At 47.7% G+C, this 27,641-nt stretch overlaps 1 protein-coding gene across 2 annotated transcripts in view; it reads right to left on the reverse strand.

The window, feature by feature from the left end:
- Nucleotides 1–27,641, reverse strand: part of LOC144818737 (uncharacterized) — a 110,009-nt gene that overhangs the window by 28,470 nt on the left and 53,898 nt on the right. The window contains exon 5 of one of the 2 annotated variants that reach the window (XM_078676437.1): nucleotides 24,641–24,715. In XM_078676437.1, coding sequence (XP_078532563.1) covers nucleotides 24,641–24,715 — 75 coding nt within the window. Of the gene's footprint in view, nucleotides 1–24,640; nucleotides 24,719–27,641 lie in introns of both variants that reach the window. The other variant, XM_078676436.1, reaches the window with a different exon arrangement.

Raw genomic sequence — 27,641 nt, forward strand, 5'->3', positions numbered from 1 at the left:
TTTGACAAATGTCCAGTCAATGGCTATCAAATGTCTGTGATCGGGCATAAAACATGCGCAGTGGTTTCATGCATTTGTAATGGGAGCGGAGTGTTGCTCGTGTGTCTCCATCTTGCAGGACAATAATTGTTTCCCTCTATGTCTTGTAAATCGGCAGGGATAAATACTTCCGGCTGACCAGAAAACCTCTCATCTTTCTTCTGTAAAGTCTTTGATGGACCAGCTTACCCTCACAAGCAAGCACTGACATATAGCTCTCAGGTATATGCCATGTTTGCGCATCTGCCTTTCTCTCTGTGGCAAAACACTATGCTCCACCGTATCGGTCTGCAGAGTGATATATATTTTTTTTACAATGTCCTCACAGCAAACGTTAGTTATAACACTTGGGACGCTCAAAATAGAAGTGGGACACCAAAGCCTAGATTGGCCCTCTTCTACTAAATTACTGCATGTCGTAGACTTACGTGGATATCTGTGCATGTTTGAGTGCATGTTTGTGCCTCTGAGTGTATGCAGGTTTCTGATTGAGTGTATGTGTGAGTTGTGTGAGTGTTTCTGGATGATGGTGAGGTATAAAAGTGGCACTCAGGGTAATAATGACCACCAGGGGCATATTGTGGGCATGCTAGACCTAACTGTGCATTTCTAGACATAAGTGTCCACTTTAACTAACTGATCACAACTGCCGCAAATGAACACGAGAAGTACTCTCCTGGCCATGTTACTCTGTAGCTATATTGTAGCTTATATAAGGATTATGTTACCTGTAAGCATCTGTTCTTGGCATGTAAAGCTGTAGATTCACATGCTTTGCATACTCCTGCCATCTAGTGTGGGGGCCGGATGTTTGCAAGTTGTTTTTCTTCGAAGAAGTCTTTTCCATTCACAGGGTAATGTGACTCCTCCTATCGGTGATAGTGCACATGGGCATCGACTCCATTGTTAGATTGTTTTCCCGCAAGAGGGTGAGAATGGAGTAAGCAAGCGTAGTACAGAGGTGTCCATGCGTATGTAATGTGAATAATAAGAACTGCAACAACCAGAGGTGTCCAGGGAGGAGGGAGCATGCATATGAATCTACAGCTCTACATGCCAAGAACAGATGCTTACAGGGTAAGTAACATAATCCGTTTGAGGCATGTGTGCTGTAGATAAACATGCTTTGCATAGATTGTATAGTAGTATCCTTCCAAAACGGTGGCTAACCAGTGGGAGCTGCAGTTGTTTGAAAAGTGTTTTAGCACTGCTTGTCCTACATTAGCTTGTTGATGTGCTAATATGTCCACACAATAATGTTTGGTAAATGTGTGTGGTGTAGACCATATAGCTTCCTTACATATGTCAGCTAAGGTAATGTTACCTAAAAAGGCCATAGATGCTCCTATTTTGCATGTATAATGTGCTCTAGGAGGTATAATTAAAGTTCTTTTAGCTTTAAAATAGCAAATTTGAATACATTTAACAATCCTTCTAGAAATACCGGATTTAGAGATGGGATTTCCTTTACGAGGTGAAGCATATACAACAAAAAATTGTTTTGTTTTACGAAAATCTTTTGTTCTATAAATATAGTTTAATAGTGCTCTTTTGACATCAAGTGAGTGAAGAGCCCTTTTTGCTACTGAATTAGGTTGAGGGAAGAACACAAGTAACTCAACTGAACAATGCTAAGGTTCCAGGCAGGTACAGGTAGTACCCTGTGTGGTGTTATTCTTTTAAGGCCTTCCATAAAAGCTTTAATTACTGGAACTTTGAATAAGGATAAATGTCTGTTTTGCAGATATGCAGCTACTGCCTCAAGGTGAAGTCGAATGAATGTGCAGGCTAAGCCAACTCGCTGTAGATGCAAAAGATAACAAATAATAGTTTGTATAGATGGAGCTAGCGGATCAATTGTGTTATTATTACAATATATAACAAACCTTTTCCATTTTGCTGCACAAAATGCTCTAGTGGTAGGTTTTCTTGTTTTTTTAAGGACTGTCATACAATCTGGTGGTAGATTTAGGGATCCAAACTCTATGACTTCAGGAGCCAGATCACTAGGTTGAGTTCCCTGGGGTTTTGATGTCTGATTTCTCTACGGTTCTGTGTGAGAAATTTGGAAGTGAGGTGCAGTTTTTGAAGTAGAACCCCTGGCAGTTCTAGTAGTGTGGCGAACCATGCTTGACGAGCCCATTTGAGAGCCACGAGAATCAGTGCGAGTGATGTCTGCCTGAGTTTCCGAACCAGAAATGGAAGGAGAGGGAGAGGCGGAAAAGCATAAGCAAATATCCCTGACCATTGTGTTTGGCAATATGACATTATATTGTATTACTGGATGCTGTATATGCTATGTGCCATTGTAACACTGTATCAATAAAAAAATAAAAAATATCCCTGACCAGTTCATCCATAGGGCATAGTGTGGGAATCTGGAGGTAAAGTTTGGGCATTTTGGGCCAGATGTACAACAGTTTTTGCATGCGCAAACAGGTTTGCAAACCCGTTTGCGCATACAAAAACAGCATGGGGCATGGACAATCCCTATTTTGTTACCCGCTATTTTTTGCGACTCACAAAATAGGGTTTTGCTACTCGCTATTAGGAAGGTGTGTTCCCTTCCTAATAGCGTGCAAACCCTATGTACAGATGTTTTGTATCCGCAATTGCGGGCTCAAAACACTCGCAAATTACCACCCTCTTCAAGAGGGTGGTAATTGGGTCGCAAAAGAGGACCCCTTCCCCTTTGCAAACACAGGGGAAAATATTTTTTAAGGGCAGGCAGTGGTCCCAGCGACCATTGCCTGCCCTTAAAAAATTAAACGAAAACATTTCATTTTCTTTTTTTTAAATGCATCCTGGTTTCCTTTAAGGAAAACAGGCTGCATTTGGAAAAAAACTGCCTTATTTAAAAGCAGTCCCAGGCATGGGGTTCTGCTGAGCCCAGCAGGGCACCATACCTGGGAGGGCCTGCCATTCCCAATGGGGTCGCAAATTACGAGAGGCTCATTAATATTCATGAACCTCTCTTTTTGCGACCCCATTGGAATCGTTAACAGTGAGAAAAACACTGTTGTACATAGTAAATTGCGACTCGCAAAAGAGTCGCAATTTGCGAGGCTTAATTAACTTGGTCGTACATCTGGCCCTTTGAGTTCTCTGTGGTGGAAAAGAGGTTTATCTGTGGAAAGCCCCATTTCTGGAAATATGAAAGGAGAACTTGGGGATGGAGTTCCCATTTGCGTATTTGTTGCAGCATCCTACTGAGGAGGTCGGCAAATTGGTTGTGCATGCCTGGCAAGTGTACTGCCAGAAGATGAATTTTGTGATGTACCGCCCAATGTCAAATGGTATGAGAGAGGCGTGATCACTGTAGAGAGTTTGTGCCCCCTGTTTTTGCACATAGCTGTCAAATTGTCCGTCCGGACTAGGACAACTTTCCCTATGAAGTGAGGCTGAAAAGCTTTTAGTGCTAGATCAACAGCTAGAAGCTCCAAGTAATTGATGAGGGGACTTTTGTGTTTGGTGTACCATAAGCCCTGAATTGTTAGATGCTGGAGATGGGCACCCCAACCTGTGAGAGATGCATCTGCTGTTAGTACGACTTGTGGAATCGGGTCGATGAAGGGCTACCCTTTTGTGTGTTCCACCACTGCAGAGAGTGATAAGTGTGGCTATCTACCACCACTAGATCTGTTAATTGGCCCTGTGATTGCTTCCACTGACATGGTAAGCATTCTTATAGAGGACGCATGTGTAATCTTGCTTGAGGTACTAATGCAATGCACAATGCCATAATCCCTAATAGTTGCATGAACGTTTTCACTGTTAGGTATTGGTTGTTTTGAAACTGTAGTTATAAAGTTTGAACGTTTGGAATTCTGACTGCATTAGAAGAGGATGTTTGCAGTTGTGAGGGTTGAAGATGTGACTTTTGTTCATTGACTGTAAATCCTAAATGATAGAGAAGGTGGATGGTGGCTTGAGTGTGTTGTAAACACTTTTTCTGTGTGTTGGCTTTGAAGAGCCAATCGTCCAGATATGGGAAGACATGAATTTGTTGTCTTCTTAGATGAGCTGCTACTATTGCTAGACATTTTGTGAATATCGGGGTGCAGTAGTCACTCCAATGGGAGTACTGTGAATTGATAGGAATTTCCTGCTATCAAACATCTGAGAAATTTGCGATGTGCTGGGTGGACAGGAATGTGGAAGTTTGTGTCCTTTAAGTCTAGTGTGAGCATAAACTCGCCTTGTTGTAGAAGTGGATGCCCTTGTTGAAGGGTAACCATATGGAAGTGTTCTGACAGTATGTATAGGTTTAATGGCCTGAGATGTAAGATTGGTCGTAGAGACCTGTCCTTCTTGGGGATTAGGAAGTAAAGTGAGTAAACTCCTGATCCTTCATGTTGTAATGGAACTGGTTCGATAGCTCCTTTTGTTAGAAGAGCCTGTACTTCTTGTTTGAGGAGCTGTTGGTGTTGTAGTGAGAGTTTGTAAGTGTGAGGTGGAATAGTGGGGACATTGCCGGTAAGCTCCAGGCAATAACCGTGTTAGATAATGTCTAATACCATTTGTGTGATGTTACTGATTGCCACATGGGAAAGAATTGTTGTAGTGTTCCCCGACAGGTTTAAAATGGTCAGAAGGAAATGTAGGTAAGTCACTGTTTGGTGGGAGATGGAGAGGTATGTGTTGGTGTGCCTTTACCTCTGCCTTTAAAATTGTTTCCTCTGTACCAATCTTTATAGAAACCTCTTGATGGCGAGGGTTGTGTGTTTGACTTGTATGAGGACACATTGGGTCTGAGGAATTACCTTTGGATCCTCCTCTATAAAATAAGCGGCGAAAGGAGCCTCACTTCTGTGTCCTTTTTCATTTTCTCAAGTGGCTCATCTACTTGAGGTCCAAAAAGGGGGCATTAAGAATAGTTTGCTGAATCTCCGGTTTAAACCAAGAGTTTCTCAGCCATGCATGTCTTCTAAGGAGCATGCTGGTGTTAATTCACTTTGCTGCAGTATCAGCAGCATCTAGTGCACATCTGATAGAGGAATTATATATTAATTCCCCCTCCTGCACTAGATCTTGTCCTTTTTTTCTTGTGTTCTTTTGAGAGATTTGGGAGTAATTGCTACATTTCATCCCAGTGGGCCCTATCATATCTTGCTAATAGGCCTTGTGGGTTGGCTATACACCTGTGGTTGGCAGATTGTGTAGCAACCCGTTTCCCTGATGTATCAACCAAACTTAGACTCTTTGTCAGGAGGTGGTGAATCTGTTGAAGTTTGGGAATTTGCCCTTTTCCCTAGCATTGGACACAACGAAGGAATTTAAAGGCAACTGTCCTCTAATAAAAATTGGATCAGTTGGAAGAGGTTTGTATTTTTTTGTCAACCCTGGGTGTTAAAATACAAGCCGGTACAGGGTCTTTAAAAATATCAGCAGCATGTCGCATCATTGCTTTTAACATTGGTAAAGATTGTGCCATACTATGTGATGTTCCTAAAGTTTCAAATAAAAAATCCTCCTCTAAGGATTCTTTATGTAGTGTGACCCCATGGTATGATGCTGCTCTGGTTATTAACTCCTGGTATGCTGTGTGTCACCAGGAGGTGATGGCTTTGTAGGGTATAGGTCAGGATCATTATCTATTGGAAGATCAATGTTGCAATCATTCCATGGATCCATTGTTGGTGGACTATCATAACCCCTATAATCAATATCAGGCTGTGTGTGTGGAGAACCCTATAGTGTAATGTCTGAAGGGATTTGGCCTGGTGAAGATGGTGGAGGGGTTTGAGAAATAGCGCTTAACTTATTTCTGGCTATCCATTGTATAACGAAGGTTCTTGCTTAATTGTATCATCCTTGAAATTGGGCATTCATGGCATAATTCTGGCTACCTGAGACTTATTTCTACCACATTCCTCGTATTTAATAACAAGTACGCATTACAGAAGTTATACTCTGTCCTTAAGTAGCGGTGGGAAATGAGAGTGCTTGATGGAAATGAGTTGCCATGAGCTGGCAGTCAACATGAAATTACAACAAAAGAGCTGCCGTTTTGTTTCAAAACTAAAGGACACTATTGTGGCAACTAAACCCATTTACTCAAAATGAAAATTCTGTATTTGATAGTAACATTTTCAGAACTTGACCTGTCAGGAGCAAAATTCTTGCATTTGTGAACTGTATCCCTAGAGGATATATGAATAATAGTTCATTCATTTTGTCAGAAGCTTACTGCTGTGCTCAGTGCTTTGCTAGCATAGGCAGAATGGCTGTAAATGTGTTCCATCATACATATCTAAAAAGCTTTTACAATATCATTAATATTGCTGTCTGAGACCATACAAGATGACAGCAGTGTACCTAGTCTCCTGTCTAGCACTGTAATGACACTGCAAATTGAATGATGGCACTGCTACATATCCTTACTATTGGGCTGAAGTGATTATTAGATTTGCAATATTATCCTTTTTGCACCATGTCCTATGCAAATAGATTCTGAGCCATAAGTATATGTTAAAGAACCTACTTTTGAAGGGTCAGATTGGAAAAATGAAAGGCTAAGGGATGTAAAAATGAAGAAATATGCTAAAGCCATTGCTAAAAATAAATAATGAAATTGCATATCCAGAATATTTTTTAATAGCCTGCAACACATACAGCGAAGGAGGCAGTTTTTGACAGCTCCTAGAGAGGTTGAATCTTCAAAACAGCCTTGTAGGGGGAGTGGCCAACCTTCATGGCTGCGTGGACGTGATCCACAAGGGCTCCGCTGCACTCGCTTTTTATATGAAGGCGACTGGCTCCATAGCCCGAAGAATCGCACCATTTCAGCATTACCCTAGGGCAAGGGGCAGGGGGGCTGTGGGAGCTGCTTTATACACCCTGAGGTGTACGGGGAGAAAAGGTACTCATTATGCCCACGCCAACCGTCGCAGAGTCGTGACCCGTGCAGAGGTGTTGGCGTTCTCCTTGCAGAGATCATGAGGAGAGGCTAAGTTGAGATGTAGTGAGGGCCCAGACACAGCAGAACGGAGATCGGCAAGCCGCTAGCTGCCCCACTGCCCAGTTGCCTGACTCTAACATGGAGGCCGCACAGCATTGCAGAATTGCTGCGGAGTGATACAAGCCCCTTCTAGAGAAGCTCTAATGAAGGAGAGGCACCTGCGGTAAGAGACTGCTCAGGCCCGGCCACTGTCATCACAACCCACATACTTACACGGTGGGCGCAAGCAACGATTGGCTGGCGTTAAATGCTACTCAATTCCTGCTGCCTCCTTCTTCTGTGCCTCATGATGCCATGTACTACTGCTGCTACGGCCATATAGGAAGACTTGGGGATTGCTCCTGGAGTGCTCAATGGTGAATCCTAGCTCTACAAATTAGAGAGGAGACAGTTGGTGGGGAGGCAATAAACATTAAAGGCTCGCCGTCACACAACTTCTTGAGGGCTTCCCTATACATTGAATACAACAGCGCCCACGTTACGGACCACAGCTGAATTTGACGATGGGGATCTGGTCGAGAAGGGACACAGACTATCAGATTGAGCTCCAAGTAGACCCTGCCCCCACCCAAGGGGCCTAATGTTCCACATGCAGGTCTCCTACCAGGGGGGGAAGCGACAACTGACAATTTGCTCCTCTAAAGGACATACTCTGATTACCATCCCCTAGGCGGCCTCTCCTCAGTGCCCGTTTGCTGGTTTTATGCCTCCGAAAGAGTTGCAATCAGATAGAGTGTCGAGCTACTTGGACTGACCTATTCTCCTCCCTCCAAGACGCAAAGAGAGCTGCGGGAAGAACTGAAGGCAGACCTCACTACCCTTCAGCAAGATGTAGACTAGGTGTGTAACTGGACTCTAGACCTCCATACCAAATTTCAGGGACTGGAACAACATGTGGGCCACATGGAAGGTTCCACTGATTTTCTCCGGACCCATCTGCCTGCAGCCATTTTGAAATACAAGGACCTGAAAAATTGTTTGTGATGAGACAACGTTAGGATTCGAAACATAGATGAGGGAGCGGAAGGGGCAGACCTGAAGGCCTTTGCGGTGGGCAATGTCTCATAACATTTGGAGGCGCTGGTGGTTCATCAGTACTATAAGGCAGCACAAATGAGGGTGATTCCCAAATGATAATTAAGAGAATCTGACAACATTGGCTCCAAATGGTTCGTGCGGTGGTGGGTAGATACATATGGGATGTGCATACCAAAGGCTGATTGACACCCCAACGCTTCTATTAGTACAGCAACTAGAATGACCCTTAAGATGTGGGATGCAGCCTTCTGGGTGGGCAACATTCCCCTTCCCCTTTACCCCGATACACTTTAATATGGTCTTATACCTGCGGTTACACCATGCCCTTTCGATCTTTGGAAGTAGGGGAGATGCCTCAACATATCTGATCCATTTCTTTTTTTTTTTTCAGATAGGATCTGGAGGATAGTTAAAATTGAGCACCGTTTCCCTATGCCTCTGTCCGATAACACACGCCAGCGTCTCCAATGTAAGCGCAAAAAGCAGTGGAGATGGAGGGCAGCCCTGACGAGTGCCCCGCTTAATATCAAATGGGTCTGACTTCAAACCGCCGACACGTACCCAAGCTGATAGATCCGCATATTACAACCTGACCTATTGTATAAATATTGACGGGAATCCCATACGTTGAAGGATAAAAAACATATATTTCCAATCGACCGAGTCGAAGGCCTTAGCCGCATCCAGCATGACTGCCACGGCAGACATGCTCCGCTCCAAGATATGAATCATGGAAAATATAGTCCGCAGGTTGTGAGACGTAGATCGGTCAGGTATGAAACCTGATTGGTCCGGCAACACCAGGCACGGCATCAGAGGTTGTAATTTAAGGGCTAGAATTTTGGCAAGTATTTTGGCATCTATATTGATCAACGAAAGGGGTCTATAGGAGTCACACTTATCAGGGGGTTTGTCTGTCTTGCGCAGCGTTAAAATCAGCGCTTGCCAAAACGACGGCGGGAATGTCCCCGAATCGTGTACCTCTGAGTACACCTCTAGCAGATAAGGAGTAACCAAATCAGTGTACGTTTTATAAAATTAGACCGTGAGGCCATCCGGCGCCTTCCTATTGGTTAGAGCCAGAATAGCAGATGTAATATACTATTCGTCAATCGGCAAACTTAAATATTCCCTGTGGACATTCGACAGCCAGGCGCACGCCACATCCTCCAAGTAGCTCTCCATCTTGGCCGTTGTCGCCCCCCCTAGATGTATAGAGATCCGCGTAAAAGTCGCGAAATTGTTCAGTAATAGCGAGCGGGTGATAATGTTCCTTCCCGTGGGAATCTGTGATCTTGTCGATATGGGGTTGCTCCATGCGGTCCCTGATTTTGTTTGTTAGTGTACGACCTGGTCTCACCCCCTCTCCGTACCTGCGCTCTGTGTGCCTGCGCGAAATATATTGTATCGCAGACTCAGCTAGGGTGTCATATTCCAAGACCAGCTCAGTAAGCAGGCCAAAATGTCGGCCGATGGGGCTGCTGTGTAGCTATGCTCTAGGTCCTAAAGTGCAGCCTCGACTTTGGTAAGCTGCACTCTGATATCTTTCAATATGCCTTCTGCGGTACCAATGCATGCTCCCCGAATTGTCACTTTAAAGGCCTCCCATAAAATGGAGGCGATATCAACTGATCCCTTGTTGGTTAGAAAGTATTGCTCTATAACTTCCCGCACCGCAGCCTCATACACCGGATCAAGCAGTGCTTCCGACCGCAGACGCCATGTGAAAGGGTGACGTATGGCCATCGGAATTCTTATATCTAATTGTACCAGATTGTGATCTGATAAGGTACGTGGCAAGTTAGTGACCTCCAGCACCCATTCAAGCGCATCTCCACCCAGCAGCCAATAAACGCGACCAACTGTTGTGTAGCGGCGTTGCATGTGTTCCCTCTTTCACTAGGGCATTGCGAACTCTACATACGTCCATCAAGCCAAATTCCAGCATAGCACTCTGTACACAATGGGCCACTTTGGGAGTTTGGTGTGATAATGAATTAGATTTATCTAGATCAGGGTTCAAATATGTATTCAGATCACCTCCCCACAAGATATCTGCTTCCGGCCATTCTCTCAATTTGGCATACATTCGTAAAAAACACTCCGGGTCATCTACAATAGGCCCTTACATGTTGACTATGGACACCAAGGAGCCTCCCAATCTTCCCTGTACCATTGCGCAGCGCCCCTCTCCATCTACATATGGCCGGGTTGGTGTAAATGCAATGCCCCGTCTGATCAAAATCAATGTCTCCCTGGCAAACGATAAATAGGAAGATGCAAGCCTATAGCCTGCCCACCTGCCAGCGATGAAGCGCTCCGTGTGCCTAGTCAAATGAGTTTCCTGTAACAGAGCAATATGTATATCATGGCGAGTCAAATAAGCCAGCACCTGGCATACTTTCTTTGGGGAATTGAGACCCCTTACATTCCACGTCAACAATCTATATCGCTCACCCATAATGCAGTTCGGTAACCCATGGCAACCTAGCAATCAAAGTGAACCAACAGAGGAGGGCAGTCCTGATGCCATGCATGTCCAACACACTATACAAACCAGCTCTCATTCCAAACGACAAAGGTGTAACAATCACACAAGTAAAAAACAACACATTTCCCCATCGTCCCTCCCACCTCGCCCTACCCACTCTAACCTCCCAATTAGGTCGAGTCTGTCTTCTTCCCCCCTCCCGCCCATTTACCCAATCTCCCATTTAACTGTCAAAAGGGGAACACCTGCTCGGGGGGAGGGAATAGCAGCGAACACTCACCCTGCGGTGAGATTGCCAGACTATAACTGTGTGGCACACATGTGCGCCATCAACTATGAGTGCGATCAGTATCCAGGATGCTGAGCAAGCATAAAACGGCATGCAAACATATGACAAGAAAAGGGGAAAAGGTCCCCCAGCCACAGCATTTAGAAAATGTCCTAATCAGCAGCCACACGCTGCCTCGTTATAAGTCCACACATGTCCATCAAAGATACAGTGTTACCATTACTAATCCAAGTCCTCAAGATTTGGTGAAGCCTATGGGCTCCCAAGCCCGGCCTGTCGGGGTTTAGGTTTGCAGATATGTTTAGAAAATTTCAGGGCTGACTTCGAGTCTGTGAAGAAATGCGCTTGACCATCATGAGATACTTTCAATTTAGCAGGGTACAGCATAGCTTATGGTATAGAGGCAGCCTGAAGCATCTTCTTCACCGGCACAAACTCCCGGCGCGCCGCCTGCACTGCAGGGGTGTAGTCTGGGAAAAAGGACAGGTTATCACCCTTATAATTTATGGGACTCCTAGCTCTGGCCTCTCGTAAGATAGCATCCCTGTCAGCATAGTTTAGTAGGCGCGCAATTATCGGACGGAGTGGTGCGCCCGGATTAGGTCTAGGGCCCAAAGATAGATGCGCTCTCTCCGCAATCATTACTGATGATAAAACAGAGCCAAATAGTTTGCACAGTAAGCTGTCTATGAACGACTCCATTTTTGAAATGGCAGTGGATTCTGGCAGGCCAATTATGCGAAGATTATTGCGCCTGGATCACGCTTCCAAATACTCGTTTTTAGCTTTTAAGATCTCTAAACCCTTTTCCATTTGTAGTATCTGAGTCCGGGATTCTGCCTGCGAGTCCTGTGTGTCCGATAGTCTATTCTACAAAACACCGAGCCTATGTTCGTGTGTGTCCACCTTCTTCACCACATCGAGGCTGGACGTGAGCGCATCTATTTTACTGTCTATGGATTTCAACCCAGAATGCAATTCGAGCAGCATAGGTCTGGTGTCATCCTCCGAGTTTTCCACAATGTCTGATGCGCCCTGCGTCACAGACTGGTCGCCCATGGCCTCGCTCGCACGTATATTGCGCTTACTTTCAAACTGGATTTTCGGCTGCTTGGGGTCAGATTTCCCCATAGTGGAGGGGTGTGTAAGCAATGTACAGGACTCCCGTCCCACCATGCCTCTCTTCACAGTCAAAGTGCCAGTGCTCAAATCCGCAGCGTCAGCAATCCAGCGACCCAGTAGTGCAGTGAGGGACCGCACAGCAGTTGAGCAATTGTCCCAGACAATGGAGGCGCCCACCCTGGCCGGCCGCTGAAGATTGACGAGGCAGCAAGACCCCTAGTTGTCGCTTATACCTCAGCCACCAAGGCGGCAATCAAGTCGATCTCATGTATCACCACTACACAGAATGTCTCTATGTTATGCCGTGCCAGGCCCCGATCAGAACTGGCTGAGTCCGACACAGCTCTCCCCAAGGTCAGATATGAGTACCGGTGGAGCCTGCCACTCGTCCTGCCCAGTGAAGATCTCCGTCCTGTGCCTTAGCCCAAGCCTCTCAGTCAGCTCCCAGGGCGCACCGGCACCACTACTCGTGTGCGGAGTTCATGCGCAGCACCACCCCGCGGCTCAGAGTTACCAGCAGAGCCCTAGCAGCCCCGCCCGCAAAAGCAGGCCGGGCCGTGTACCAGGGCAGCCAAACTAGTACCACCACTCCCCAGGGCGCTAAGCCAAAACAATCACTCAACGAGGCAAGCAGCAGCGATACCCCCACACCACACCCGGCCTGGCCAGCCTGTTCTGGCGCGTCCAGACATTTCCCATGCTGAATCACAGGGGCGTCCAGGTTAAACCATGCAGCCCAGCCCGGCCCGTACCCAGCAGAAGGCCCCCGCCCAACCTACCACACTTCGCTGGGCCCTCAGGTGCACAGGGCTCCGTCTCATGCTGTCTCCGCGGTTCTTGCACACCGAGGCTCCTCCAGTATTGTGACGGCGATAACAGGCCTCCAGGGCACCCTCCGCCGTGTTTGCCGTGCGTCCCTCAATGTTCGCAGCTCCGCCGAAGGGGCCCAAAACAGAGGACAACCAGCAATTCGATGAAGTCCGCGGTGCAGGTAATCCAGGCTCCGACACGCCGGTATTATGTGTTCCATCCCCGCCGCGCCTCAGCAGTCCTCTCCCCTCATCAATGCGGGCGGCCGCCATTTTCTCAGCGACGCCAATTCCAGTCCAGTGTCTGCAAGTACAGCCTGCAATTAAGAAGGTTCCGCCGGTCTGTGGAGCCCAGGAATCACACCGATTGTGTCAGGAGAAATTGGTAGTCGCTGCATGTGGTTTTTAGCGACACAGGTGTCCTAAAACGATGGTAATTGCCGGATATGACAGTCTGGCATACGGAGCTCCCTCAACAGCGAACCATTCCGCCTTGCACCGTAGCCACGCCCCCCCAACATATCCGATCTATTTCACGGGTGGAAAGTTCCCACCTTTTAGAACTGTCAGCAGGATTTCGCTCTTTCGAGCTATGAGCGAAACTATTGCACACAATTGAAACATTTGGTACTCCTCCCAGACATAATGATGGCCCCCACAAGGGAACTCTCCCTGATTGAGAAGTTTGCCAGACAAGTGGGAGGCTCAAGAGTTTGTATATCATTCCTTTACTCTCTATTGATTACTACTGCCCCCAACCCTAAGCCTCGCCACATAGCTTTCTGGCAGCAGGTGCTGGGGGAAATGATCCTGGATGAGAGAGGACGAAAGCTTTGGAGAGACATCCCTAGATTCAACTGCTCAATGGGAATCAGGGAGGCGTAGTACAAAGTAGTTTTTAACTAATATCTATGCCCTACCAAAATAAAACTAATTTTTTCGGCACGGCTGATCTCTGTTAAAGGGGTTGTGGGCTATTTGGGAATTTTCGTCATATCTGGTGGGATTAGCCAGTCATTCGCCCTTTCTGGTCTTAAATTCTAGCCCAAAGAATGGCAATACTGGGATCCAGGCCAATTGTTTTTATATCCACAGATATAGTATTTTTATTTTTAGAACCAACAGTTGTAAAAATATACTTTTCTGGTTATGCATACTCTCATGTAAATACTTTGCAAAGGAGCAATAACGTTTGTGCACACAACGATTACTGTATTGGTAGTAAGCAACACAATCCTGAAACACACTCTAGCATTGAGCTCAATGGGTTTTCTACATATAAGTACAGTTGATTACTCTATAGATTACTTTAGTAGTTTCAGGACTAGATCCTAGATGCAGTCCTGGGGTCCAAGCTGAAACCAGATTAGCAAAAACGTTTTAGTTACTGTAGTGAATTTTCATGAATATAAAGCTGTTTTAAAAGTGCACACTTCGAAACTTTTCAATGGAAATCTGACAATGTTATTCAATGGGAGAAAATTCAGGTTGCAGGTAAAGTATGTTCGCGTTACTTTTGTTATCCAGCACTGGTCTCCTAGGGCCAGCACTGGGGTCTTAACTCAAAACAGGTAGGTAATTGCGTTTCAGTATTTCGTGTGATTTTTAAAGAATATTTCAAGTTTTCAAAAGTAGACAGAGGAAATTTCAGAGAAAAGCAGACAATGGGTTCCTATGGAGAAAATACAGATTACTAGTAAACCCGCTAAGGATTACTTTTGCGGTTCAATACTGGGCTGAAAGGTACAGTACTGGCTTCTCCCCAGTTCACAGGTGAGTACTTCGGAATTCAGACTTTGGCGGATTTTATGTGAATATTTTCAGTTTACAAAATTTCAGTCTTAGAAAATTATCGAGTCAAAAATGGGTCAATGTTATCCAATGGCAGGTAAGTGAATTACCGATTTCCAGGTGAGTACTTGGTTGGTGAAGTTAAGGTTCTGGGCATAGACTCAGGGGTCCCCCAGGGTCAGGTAAGTACAGTTAGTTCAATCCCAGTGGCACAGGGGAGGCCGGGTGCAGAGGTAGGTAGGCCCAATGATATCCAATGGGGGAAAGGGGGCCTTCGGTTGGTGGCTGCTGGCAAGCAGGCCACGCAGCTGTAGGAGCTGGGCTCCTGGTGACTTGCTCAGGGCAAGGGGGGGAGTAGGATAGGACAAAGGGGTCACAGCCAGCGGCACTCGGGCGGCTGGGTGCAGGGTGCGTTTGAGCCGTCGGGCGCTCAATGTTATCCAATAAGGATCCTGAAAAGGGAACAAAGGCTGCAGGCTCGGGGTCGGAGACTCTCCAGAGGCGACCAGCACTTCGAGAGGTAAGTTGGGATCTTGAAGCACAGGTAGGTACCCCAAAGGGAGGCACAGGGGGCTGTAGGGCGCCGGGTGCAGGGGTGTCTTTGGGTGTTGGAAAAGCTTACCCTCAGCTGGTCGCGGTTGGGGTGGCCCCTGGTTCTGAGTCTGCAGGCGTCGGCTGGTTCGTCGAGGAGGGTCATTGGGCACTGGACTTAGGGTCCCAGTCGCAGGGGGGGCGTCCTCGTGGTCTTGGTTCGGTTTGGCCCGGCCCGGGCTCGGCTGGTGCAGAGTGGGCTGGTCTGGGGCTTCCTGGTTGGCACCAGGGTGGTTGTTGCAGCAGAGCCTCTGCTGATCGGGGTCCCAATCTTCGAGAGGGTCAAGGCAGGCAGGTCCTCTGGGTGTCCCAAGGTTGCTGTCCACGTTAGTCACCGGGCTTTAGGCACGAGCAGGTTCCAGGATCAACAGGCCGGTAGGGCTGGGGCCAAGTCAGTTGTTGTTGTCCTGTTAGCAGCTGCGCGGCGGGTCTTCTTCTTGATCTTCTTTCTTCTTTTTGGTATCAGGATCTGAGGAAGGAAGGTTCAGGGAGCCCCTAAATACTAAAATTAGGGGCGTTACAGGCAGGGCAAGGACAGGGACCAATGGGTCCCTGTCTTGGGGTGAGTACACCCCCAGCCTGCTCCTCTCCTGTGGGAGGGGGGCAGGAGCCTAGCTGGGATTGGGCAGGGCTCCCCATCTACAAGATGGCCGGGGCCCGGGGTCGTGCTTCGCCTCGCCTCCCCCACTTGAGGGGTGGGGTTGACACAGGCTGGAACACCCCCCTTCCGGACGTAGTTTTTCCCGCCAGTCTTCCCGCCAGAGTGGGGGTCAGGACGGTTGAGGGCTGGTTGCTGGGTACAGCAAATGGTCTGAAGAAGCTCACAGAGGTGGCATGCCTTTGAAGCTTCCCCCTGCCCATCCCGGGGGAGGAGACCTGGCACTTCACCCAGGATGTAAATACATGTACATGTGCATTGTTGCAGGCCCAGGAGAATGGGGGCTCTCCTACCCAGGGGTCCAGCAACATGTCTGCTGTGTGGCAGCCTCTGCAGCCACTCAGCCAGACGTGGATTGTAGGTTAGGTTTTCAGGGTGGCATCTCTAAGATGCCCTCTGGTGCATTTTACATTAAATCTCACACTGGCATTAGTGTGGGTTTAATGTGCTGAGAAGTTTGGTACCAAACTAGTCAGTCTCCAGTGTAGCCATTATGGTGTTGTGGAGTTCGTAATGACAACCTCCCAACACCATATACTCTTAATGGCATCACTGCACTTACAGTGCCGAGGAATGACCCTGGGTACTATAGGGGCACAGGGCTCATGCACCTGTGCCCACACCACTGGCACAGGGCACCCCGCTAGAGGGGTGACTGATGTATGCCAGGGCAGTGGGTTTGTGGGCATGGCACATAGGGATGTGTGCCATGTCGACTTTTTGTTTAGTTCTGTACCTAGGCACTCACCCTGCAAAGGCAGTGTGTGGGTACCAAGGTACAGGGCCCCTAAGGGTGGCACAATAAGTGCTGCAGCCCTTAGGGGTATTCTCTGGTCACCATGCCCTGGGTACCTAGGGTACCATTTACTAGGGGCTGATAGGTGGCCAGAGATGCCAATTGGGTTTTGTTTCAACACAGTTTTTAGGGAAGGAACACAGGCCCTGGGTACCTGGTTGGCAGGAGCCCAGGGCACACTCAGTCAAAGCACATCAGCAGTTCAGAAAAAAGTGGGGGCATACCAATGCAAGAAAGATGGCACTTTCTCACAATATGGGACCCCTTAATAAAACTTATCCCAAAAGCCTTCCGCTCTTTGCTTGTCCCACTCTACACAGGCAAGGGCGCTCCACCTCTGCCAGATCTAACTCTAGAGGGAATTAGTAACTGCTCCTGTCATCCTCAGTACCCTATTCCGATGCTCCCTCCCACTCCTGTTGCACTTGGTTTACACCACATCCTGTTCTGCTTCAGCTAATACACTCATGTACTTTTGTTTGAGGCTATTTGAAGGGCGAGGGGCATTATGTTGGGCATCATTATTAATGACTTTTAATGTATAATGCCAGGCAGTAATGTCACCAAGATCCATTGTTCAAACCAAGGATACAGCTATAAGGCAGAAACTGTATGTTACACTAGCAATCTTGGTGTAAATCTATGGTGTCCTATGTTTGCATTACTGTCACTGTATAGAAATGTACCTTAAAAAACTCAATAAAGTTTGACAAAAAAAAGCATTGGAATATTTTATCTACCCCGTTTTAGAACATCTGGATTTTTTTGCAAATGTGTTTGAAGGTGGAGAGTGAATGATTAGGCCCTTTTTTGTATCATAAATTTCTTGGGATCAAGCCCCTACATCTCCTCCTGGTCTGTGGGATGAAGTAATGCCCACTAATTTAGTTCACTCGCTCAGCCCAAGCAGTTTGTGGTAGGTGCTTGAACACTGTCTCCATCATTTTTAAAGTCGCTATCTGCTCCTGGTGACACCTTTAAGAAATTTTTGTAGTCACAATTCTTTAAACGCAGCACTATCTCTGTCCAATCTAAATGAGGAATCAAACAGGACTAGAAGGTCATGGTAGTTTCTTTATTTTTTACATTATTTAGCATTTTCTGAAAAACAAAGCACTGGGTTCAGATAAAAGGGAATCTTAGTTACATGCATATAAGAAATCCGCATTGGTCATCTTTGATACACAGCAGGTCATACAATATACAAAACAAAATGTAAACAATACAGTTATGGCCCAATTCAGTTGCTACCACAGATTACGCTTCCAGGGAATCATCTGTACCCTACAACTATCTGTCAGCCTTTGGAGCAGGACTTGTGGAAAGCCGTACGTGGTGAGTGTGTCTGAGTGCAAGACATACATACAATATAAGCAGCAGCATAGCCCACTCCGGTCGGACCAGTCCCCGCTCCCGCTGTGAGGGGTGGTCCTGTTGCTGTGCTGCAAGGTAAGCCTTGAAGTGGCCCCAAATGTCCCTTGGTCTGGAGGAGGAGGGGGGGGGGGGTCGTGTCTGCGTACTGCTCGCTCCTCATAGAACAGGATGCCAAGCTTTGGAGCCAGCTCTGTCTTGTGGGAGTTCTCCTACCTCCCCAGTGTATCGCTACTTCTCTCTTGGCCAATAGCAAGGCGATGGCAGCAAAACGTCTAACTTTGAAAGGAAGCTGAATGACATATCCCAGGAGTGCAATCTCGGGCAGGGGGTTTTCCGGTACCTGTATAATCTTGCTCAATGTGGGGTGAACTTCCACCCAGTATGTGTGTATGCGTGGACATGTCCAGACCAGGTGTGTGAAGTCTGCTTGAGGGGATTGGCATCGCCGACAGTGATGAGGTCTATTGGGGCCTATCTTGTGCGCTCTGACTGGGGTGACATATATCCGGCGTAAAAACTTGAAATTGATCAGTTTGTGCCTGCTGTTTATTGATACTGTTTTAGACTCCAGGCAGCCTGCTGTCCATTGTTCATCAGTTATCGGATTTCCCAGATCTGCCTCCCACGCACTCCGCACTCTACTATCATCAAGCGTGATCAAATCAGCACATGTTTTATAAAGTTGTGAAATCAAATGGACCCCCCCTGCTACCTATAACCGCTGTAAGTGGCGAAAAGGACGGAGGCTCCAGCGGGAAGTGGGGGAACCTGGCTCGAAGTGCCGACCGAAACCTGGCAAGCACAAACCTGTCCATGAACATTGCGTCTGGGAAAAAGGATGCATCCTCCGGGTCAAATATGTGGCCCACAGGGAAAAAGTCTCCCATTTTGACAATGTTGAACTTCGTGCAGGTCTTCTGTACAATCTTTTCCCCCGTTATAGGCAGTAGTTTTGTGTTGGGGAGTCGGATGTTGGAGGAATACACCATCGGGTGTTTGTGAGTCGTCAAAGTGTGACACATGCCAAACTGGTTGTGGAGACCGGCTGAATGTCCGTGCGGTCTCGCGGGATACCGATAGGCAGGTCTGTGGCCAGTGTGTCTGGAAGGACAAAATCTGATTCTTGCCTCAGAAAAGTGATTGTGGCGTCCGGATGATACCACGCCTGCGCAACGCTGCATTGCGCCGCCAGATAGTACAGCTGCAGATCTGGGAAACCCTACCCTCCCCTGGCGCATGGGAGCGTCATGCCCTGCCACTTAACTCTGGGCGTCCTATTGCCCCAGACCAGTCTGATCAATAGAGTACGAAGCATGGAAAAAAATGTATTGGTAAGGGGAATCGGGATATTATGGAATAGGTACAAGAACTTTGGGAGGACTATCATTTCAATGAGTGCAACTCGCCCAGCCATGGAAAGAGGAAGTTTCAACCAATGTTCTATTTGTGTCTCAAATGTAGAGATCGCTACGCCATAATTGCGGCAAAGAATTTGGTCTGTATCAAGGTGAATATGCACCCCCAGATACTTTACGGAGTCCGAGCACCACTCCAGCGGAAATTCCAGTGTCCATTGGGTCGTGCTCTTTGTAAGAGGAAAGATTACGGATTTATGCCAATTTATCCCCAGTCCGGAATAGGTGCCAAAGCGCAGAATTTCTCGTATGAGGGGATCCAAATTAGTCTAGGGGTCGCGGACATACAGGAACGTATCATCTGCATATAGCGAGACCAGCAGCGGGCCCGTACGGAATTGTAGGCCTCTGTGTAGATGTTTCTCCTGGAAATGCCTCACTGGTGGGTCCATTGCCAATATGAACAACAGTGGGGATAACGGGCATCCCTGCCTAGTACCACGAGATAGGGGAAAGGGTGCCGATAGAGTGCCATTGAGTCTGAGTCAGGCAGTGGGCAGACTATATAAAAAGGCTGTAGTGGCTAAGAAGCCCTGCGGCATACCCATTTGTTGCATTATAGAGAGAAAAAAGGGCCATTCCAGGGAGCCGAAGGCTTTTTCGGTGTCTAGCAGGATAGCTTCTGTGGGGGTGTCTGGGTTTATTCTATGCATGGTGTTAAATAATGTACGGAGATTAAACGCCGTGGATCGATGGGGTATAAAACCAGATTGAGGCGGAGAGACTATGGATTCCATCAGGAGCGAGAAGCGGCATGCCAATGCCTTAGCAAGTATTTTATAGTCTTAGTTTAAGAAGGACAGGGGACGGTAGGAGCCGCACAATAAAGGGTCCTTCCCGGGTCTGGGGAGTGATATAATAACTGCTTTGCGGAGAGTAGGTGGGAGGACCTGCTTATCCAATGCTACAGCATACATATCTAGCAGGCGAGTGATCAAGAGTTCCTTGTAAGCTTTGCAAAATTCCCCAGCGAACCCATCCAGCCCAGGGGCAGTGGAAGAGTTCAGGGAGGTGATGGCTTCGTCTATGCTTTCCGCTGTGATGGGTATCGCTAAAAAGTCCTGCATGAATTTTTCAAGATATACCAGCGCCACTTCCGATAGATAGGCCTCTTGAGCAGTGCGGTCACGCCCCAACCTGGTGGAGTATAGTGTTTTAAAATAGGAGAGACATTCTTGTTGTATTTCCAAAGGGTCAGTGATGTGCTGTCCCGCCGGTGAATGCAGCTCTATGATGTGTGCTTTCGTGTAGGGGGGTCTAACCATTTGTGCCAGAATCTTATCAGGGCGGTCCCCCTCCCCATACACCCTGGCGTTGTGGTATTTCCCCATATACAGAACTTCCCTCTCAGCCGTCTCCCTGTATTCCAGGAGTAAGGCTGCCCTCTTCGCCCCGCGGGCCGGGTCTGTTGACACCATTTGCACAGCGTCTAGGGCTCCAATCTCCCCCTCCACCCGGGTCAGAGTACAACGAATATCACGTAGCACTCCGGAGCATTTAGCCATGCACACTCCTCTAATGTAGGCCTTAAAGCCCTCCCACAGCACTGCCTCCGTGTTCACCGACCCAGTGTTAAGTGTAAAATATTCTTCTATTGCGTCCTAGATCTCTTGCCTAAATACCTCGTCATCTAGAGCTCGGATGGGGAACCTGCACTGCCTTTCAAAGCCCTCGGGACGTGGGATCTTCAGGGATAGCAATACCGGCGAGTGGTCTGAGTATGTTCTGGGTAGCGTTTGAAGTTTATGGAACCATCTGAAAATGTCCAGCGTAGCTAACCAATAGTCTAGTCTGGTCCAGGTGTCATGGAAACTGGTGTAATGGGTGCAGGAGGTCTGACTCGGTTCTTGTGCACGGCCTATGTCCAGGATCGAGAAGAGTTCACTTATAGAGCGCAAAGCTTTACAAGATCAAGGCTTGGGGTCCGGGGCAGTAGAAGTACTGTCAGTACGCTGGTGCAAGGCGATATTGAAATCGCTCCCCAAAAGAAGGGGTATGGGGCCTAATAGTAGCAATTTGGATAGTAACGCATAGTAAAAATTGGAGGAGTCGTTGTTTGGGCCATATATACATACCAGCGCTATCTTGTGGTTTAGCAACGTGCCCACTACTATCACATACCTGCCTTCAGGGTCGTAGGTAACAGAGTGACACTTAAAGGGGAGTCCTTTGTGTATAAGGATGGCTGTGCCTCTTGCATAGTTGCTAGTGTGACTTTCGATGGGCCAGAATTATAACCTAACCGTGCCATCTGAAAGAGAGAATCTTATGGGCAGAGAGTAACCAAGCGCAGTACCCATCTATTGTGGTAACAAACAAGAGGATCAAAGCAACAGGGCAGTGCAATACGAACAATACCCCTCCCTCCTTTCCTCACCCAGCCTTCCTGCCCAACCGGAGAGGCAATACCAACTTTACAAAAACATGTAATAGTACCAACAGCATTTAAAAAATAAACAACAAGTGAGCAAATGTGGTACGGTCAATCGTCACCATTACGATCTCTAGGTGTACACCAAAGTGGGGGGCAATCGCTTTCTAACAGCCTAGCAGCCTCAACAAATATTTATCCTCAACATATTAAATCCCGGTTGTCATTTTAACATATCAAATGCGCAGCATAGTAGCAGGTAGCAAGTGGCCAACAGTCAGTCATGCCCAGAGTTCGAGAACAAATCCACACTGACAGCTGAGCCACTGTGTGGGGGTGAAGTAGCATCTGTTTCTGTAGGGCGCTTGTTGTTAAGTTTATAATTGCGCAACATTTCTGTACTTCTGTAGGATTTTCATAGATTCGAACACGTCCATTCACCTCTACCCTCAACCTGGCTGGATACAGCATGCCATACTTCAACCCTAGGTTCTTTAGCGTTGCCTTCAACCCCAGATATTTCCTCCTTGCGTCTTGGACCATGGTCATGAAATCTGGATATAGCGACAGTCTGGAGCCCCGCCAAGAGAGTTCGCCAAGTTCACATGCCACTCGCAGTGCGATGCCCCTGTCTCGGAAGTTCATTATTCGCGCAATGATGGGCCTGGGTGGGCAGTCCGGGTTGAGGCGGGGGCCAAGAGATCTGTGGGCGCGTTCCACCACGAAGCCAGGAGATAAAGTTTCCTTCCCAAACAGGTCGGTGAGGATCGTCTCCATTAAGTTATCCATGCGTCCTGAAGCTGTGGACTCCGGCACACCCACCAGGTAAATGTTATTACAACCACTTTGTGCCTCCAAATCCTGTTTTAGGATCCGTTCCATACGGTCTATCTTCTTCACTGATTGTGCCATTCCATCCTCTAGGTCCGATGTGCGGCACTCATTAACATCCAGCCGTCGATCATGCACCTGGAGCTTTGCGCCTAGATCTGCTATGTGCTTGTCCAGAGAGTCAAAGCGGACATCTATCGCCTTGAACCCAGCCCTCATTTCCAACAACAACAGTCGGTGCAAGTGGTTTGAATCATCTGTCGAGGTAGAAGGAGGTTACCCTCCATCCGCCATGTCGCTTGGCTGGTCTCTAGAAGGGTCTACGAGTTTCTCGAAGGGAAGTACTCGTTGCTTTGGGTCTTTGCGGCCCATGCCGCAGCTGCTCTGGCGGGCGCACTTGTGGTGGTAATCGGGTGACTAGTCCAATAGGTAGCCCGTGGTATGATGCAGGGGGCTCTCTGTGGATGATGCAGCGTATGGGATCCCCCCGCCACTGTTGCAGGACTGCATTAGTCGCAACCTGTACCAGTGTCCTGCCAGATAGGCCCCTAATGGAACACGTATTATAATCCACTGTCTATGCAGGATGCAAAGGGAGCGTCCACCCAATTGCAGTATGGAGGGGTCAGGCAGGGCGCAATGTGGTCTGGTGCCCCCTCATGTACCAGCGGGCCCCGTGCTGGGAAAGGAGCCCGCACAGCGATCAGGCTGTCTGGCCCGGTAGCAGGTAGGCAGCAGCGGAGAGCGTCCCCGCTTCCGAGCAAAGGCCCCAAACGGGGAGGGGAGGAGGCGCCGCATACACACACAGGCGCCGGGGCTCCGCGCTGTTTCTTCGGCCCCGGGAGTGCCACAGGCAGGTGCAGTTAGGGCCTGCATCAGAGCCCTGCATGCAATGTACTTTGGGGCAGACTCAGGCACTCACGGTTCCCGGGGCAGCTGAGCGTGCTGTTCGGGAGGCCAGATGGACCCCCCGCACCCCGGGAAGACTGCCGGAGGTGGTTGCTGAGCCCCGGGCGCACTGTGGCACGCCCCACACCTACCGCACTGTCCTCTCGTCGTTCGTGGGCTGTGTCTTCACTCGGCCACGGCCGCCTCCCCCGCCAGGATCCGGGCCACCGACATTTTGTTTAGTCGCTTCGGACTGAATCGAAGCAGTCTGTCGTCTGTTCTCCACTGCCAGTGCCTTCAGCATGCCGCCATGGTCATCTGCACCGCCTCAAGGATTACACCTCATTATTTCGGATTTTTTGGCCGCATAGGAGATCGGGATAAGAATGATTAGGCGCTACTGCCGGGATAGCTTCAGCTCCATGCGGCCATGCCGTTCACGGCGTAGCCACGCCCCACAAGGTCACGGTAGTTAATAAGAAATTCTCAGAGAATGATTCTATTCTCCTGTAACTACTGTCCGATGTTCAAATTGGCAACTGAAAAAGTACGCTTCAACCTATTTAACAACTACATGTTAAACTCCAGCTGAAAAATATATAAATGTGGCAATTTTCTCTATTGTATACATACTATATCACAACATATAACATAACATATGAATCCTGCTTAAACTTAACTGCTTACATTTATGAACTTTTATAGTGTAGGAATGTTTGTAAGAATGTCGTTGACAAAAATATTGTCCGACATAAATATTGTGTGCTAATTATTGTTTACAAAAATATCGTCCTACTGGGAGTAGAATTTCTATTAGTACAGCCAATAGAGCAATATATATGTAAACAATATTTAGGACATTGTCTTTTTTTCAGACAATATTTAGTCCACAGTATTCTGGCACCATACTACCACATAAAATGATTACTGTGAAAACATATTCTACAAATAAATATTTATTTCCTATGTACATTTTGACATTTTTTGTGTATATTGTTTCAAAGGTAGTCTTTACAAGCACTATTCAACATACATCATTCTCATGCCCTTCACGCAGCCTGGTCCCCTTTATAAAAACTCCATAAATTAATTAATGAATAAATAAATGGCAAATGGGGTTAACAGTAGTAAAAAGTGTTAATTGCTGTTAAAGACAAGAGACAATTTGTAGTGTACCTGAATCAAGAATGGTGCTACTTTTTCTTTCGTCCATAAAACCTGCTTCTGACTCAGCTGCAACAAACGAAAGTCCTACTGGATAAGACAAAATCTTTTATTTTCTAATGCAAATATACCATTTAATATATCAGTAAATGCGTAGATGTTCCCTCAGGCAGAAATAGTCATCACTATTTTGACAGCATACCAAGCATGTGAATTTACTAAATAAAAGAGTTTGTATAAACCAACCCCAAATGATAGGTAGATCCTTTAATTACAAATGTTAAAAAAAGTCACCAATTCTTGTAAATGTGTTCCTTGGAGTTCCAAAAATATTCTCAAAATTCTACAGGAGATTCAAATGTAATAGTGGCAATGTACAAACCTGTGACAGCATCTAAAAAATACAACTCCCAAGAGATAAAAACCTTGTTCATACCAGTTGTTTTGACCCATAAGATATCTATCTATCTATCTATCTATCTATCTATCTATCTATCTATCTATCTATCTATCTATCTATCTATCTATCTATCTATCTATCCATCCATCCATCCATCTAGGTACATACACAAACACACACATATACATTGTTCAGTGGCAGTAGCCACTCTGTAGTTGTAGTTAGGGATAACAGAGATAGGAATTCCTCAGACCTATTCCTTTTCCTACATTTGCGGAGGATGGAAAGTTTGGTGGTGATTTGTTAAGGGGGTGCAAAGAAGAAGGTGGGTCCCAAAACAGGTTTTTCCACCAATTCATTTTCCATAAACGTTTGTGCTGCGTGTAGCGTGTAGCGCAAACATGGCTTTTTTGTGAGCAGTGTGAGAAAGTGCCCTCTTTCTGCATGGTTGCCCCCACCTTTTGCTGAACTGCTGATGTGCTTTGACTGAGTGTGCCCTGGGCTCCTGCCAATCAGGTACACAGGGCCTATGTTCTTTACCTAAACCTGCATTAAAAACCAAACTCAATTGGCATCGCTGCCCACCGATCAGCCCCTGGTAAATGGTACCAAAGGTACCCAGGGCACTGTGACCAGGGAAGACCTCTAAGGGCTGCAGCACTTATTGTGCCACCCTTCGAGGTCCTGTACCCTGACACTCACACACTACCTTTGCAGGCTGCATGTCTTGGTGCAGAACAAAGTGAAGAGTCGACATGGCACACATCCCTGTGTGCCATACCTACAAACCACTGCCCTGGCATAGATCAGTCATCCCTCTAGCTGGGTGCCCTATACCAGTGGTGAGGGTACAGGTGCATGAGCCCTGAACCCCTACAGTGTCTAAGTCCGTGCTTGGTCATTGTAAGTGCAGTGCTGCCATCAAGAGTATATAGTGCTGGGAGTTTGTCATTACGAACTCCACAGCATCATAATGGCTACACTGAAAACTGAGAAGTTTGGTATCAAACTTCTCAGTACATTAAACCCACACTGATGCCAGTGTGGGATTTAATGAAAAATGCACACAGAGGGCATTTTAGAGATGCCCCCTGAAAAACGACCTACCACTAGTGTCCAGGCTGAGTGGCTGCTTTCAGTTGCCACCACCGACATGTTTCTGGACCCCTGGGTCGAGAGCCTGCTGCTCTCAGGGGCCTGAAACAATGCACATCCTGGGACGAGGTGGCACGCCTTCTCCCCCAGGATGGGCAGGGTCCACAAAGGGGAAGCTTCAAAGGCTTTGTGAGCTTCCCCAGGCCAATTGCTGCTTTCAGCAACTGGTCCTCACTGGTTCTGACCCCCACTTTGGGTGGGAGAACCGGCGGGAAAAACAAGTGAGGAAGAGAGGTGTGCCCACCTCTGCCAAGTCCATCCCTCAGGTGGGGGAGGCGAGGTGAAGCACAACTTTCAGTCCCCGCCATCTTGCACATGGGGGGATCCAGCCAACCAGGGAAAGGCTTATGCCCCTCTCCCACTGGAGGGTGGCATAATAGGGGGTGTACACACCCCAGGGAAGGGACCCATTGGTCCCAACCTTTTAACTACCTGTAATGCCCCTAAATCTAGTACTTAGGGGCACCACTGAACCTTGCTTTCTCAGACAAGAAACCAAAAGAAGAAAAGAAGAAGAAGGACCGAACAGCCGTGCAGAAGCAAACAAGAGGAGGACACCCACCGACTTGGCCCCAGCCCTACCGGCCTGTCCCCACCTCGAACCTTCTCCAGCGAAATCCCGGTGTGTCCTGCAGACAGCAACCTCAAGAAACCCGGCGGACCTGCCAGCCTTCCATCCCAAAGACTCTGTCTCCTGTGAACACCAGATTTGTTCAACAACAGACTCCAGCTCCTCAAGAATCCACAGGTCTGTCCCACTCTGCACCCGACGCCTACGGCCCGAGTTCGAGTGGCCCAACACCAAGAGAAGGTCTCCCCGGTGATCCTGACCCGAGATCCAGCGACCCCTGACCTGCTTCAAGCCTCCAGTGGATGCCTGCAGCCTCAAACTGGAAGGTCCCCCCAGCCGCGACCAGGAGCTGGTAAGAAGATCCGACCCTAAAAGGTAACCCTGCACCCGACGCCCCATGGCCTTGGGTGGCCCAAACGATGGTACCTAACCAACCCCCAACATCCTAACTTACCTCTTCAAGTGGTGGTCGCACGCAGAAGACCTTCGTCCCCGAGCCTACAGTGTGTTTGCAAACCGGAGACTCCCCATTGAAAACTACAAGGCACCCAACGCCAAAACAGCACTCTGCACCCAGCTGCCCCAGTGCCGCTTAGGGTGCATCTTTTGTGCTGGCCTAAACCCCCATTTGCCCTTAGCTTAAGCCCAGGAGCTTTGCCACCTATCCCCCATTGGATAACGTTGGGCCTCAGCACTCTGCACCTGGCCACCCTAGTGCCACTGAAGGTGTAACATGAGTGCATCCTTGACCCTGGGGGACCCCCGAGTCTAACCCCAGAATACCAACTCCCACAACAAAGTACTTACCTTTGAACCAATAACACTATTTTCCTCCATAGGATAATATTGACTGTTTTTCTATGAAAAGTTTCAAAGTGTGGAGTTGG

The sequence above is a fragment of the Lissotriton helveticus genome, chromosome 2_1, assembly GCF_964261635.1.
Source record: "Lissotriton helveticus chromosome 2_1, aLisHel1.1, whole genome shotgun sequence".
In the NCBI taxonomy this organism is placed as follows: Eukaryota; Metazoa; Chordata; class Amphibia; order Caudata; family Salamandridae; genus Lissotriton; species Lissotriton helveticus.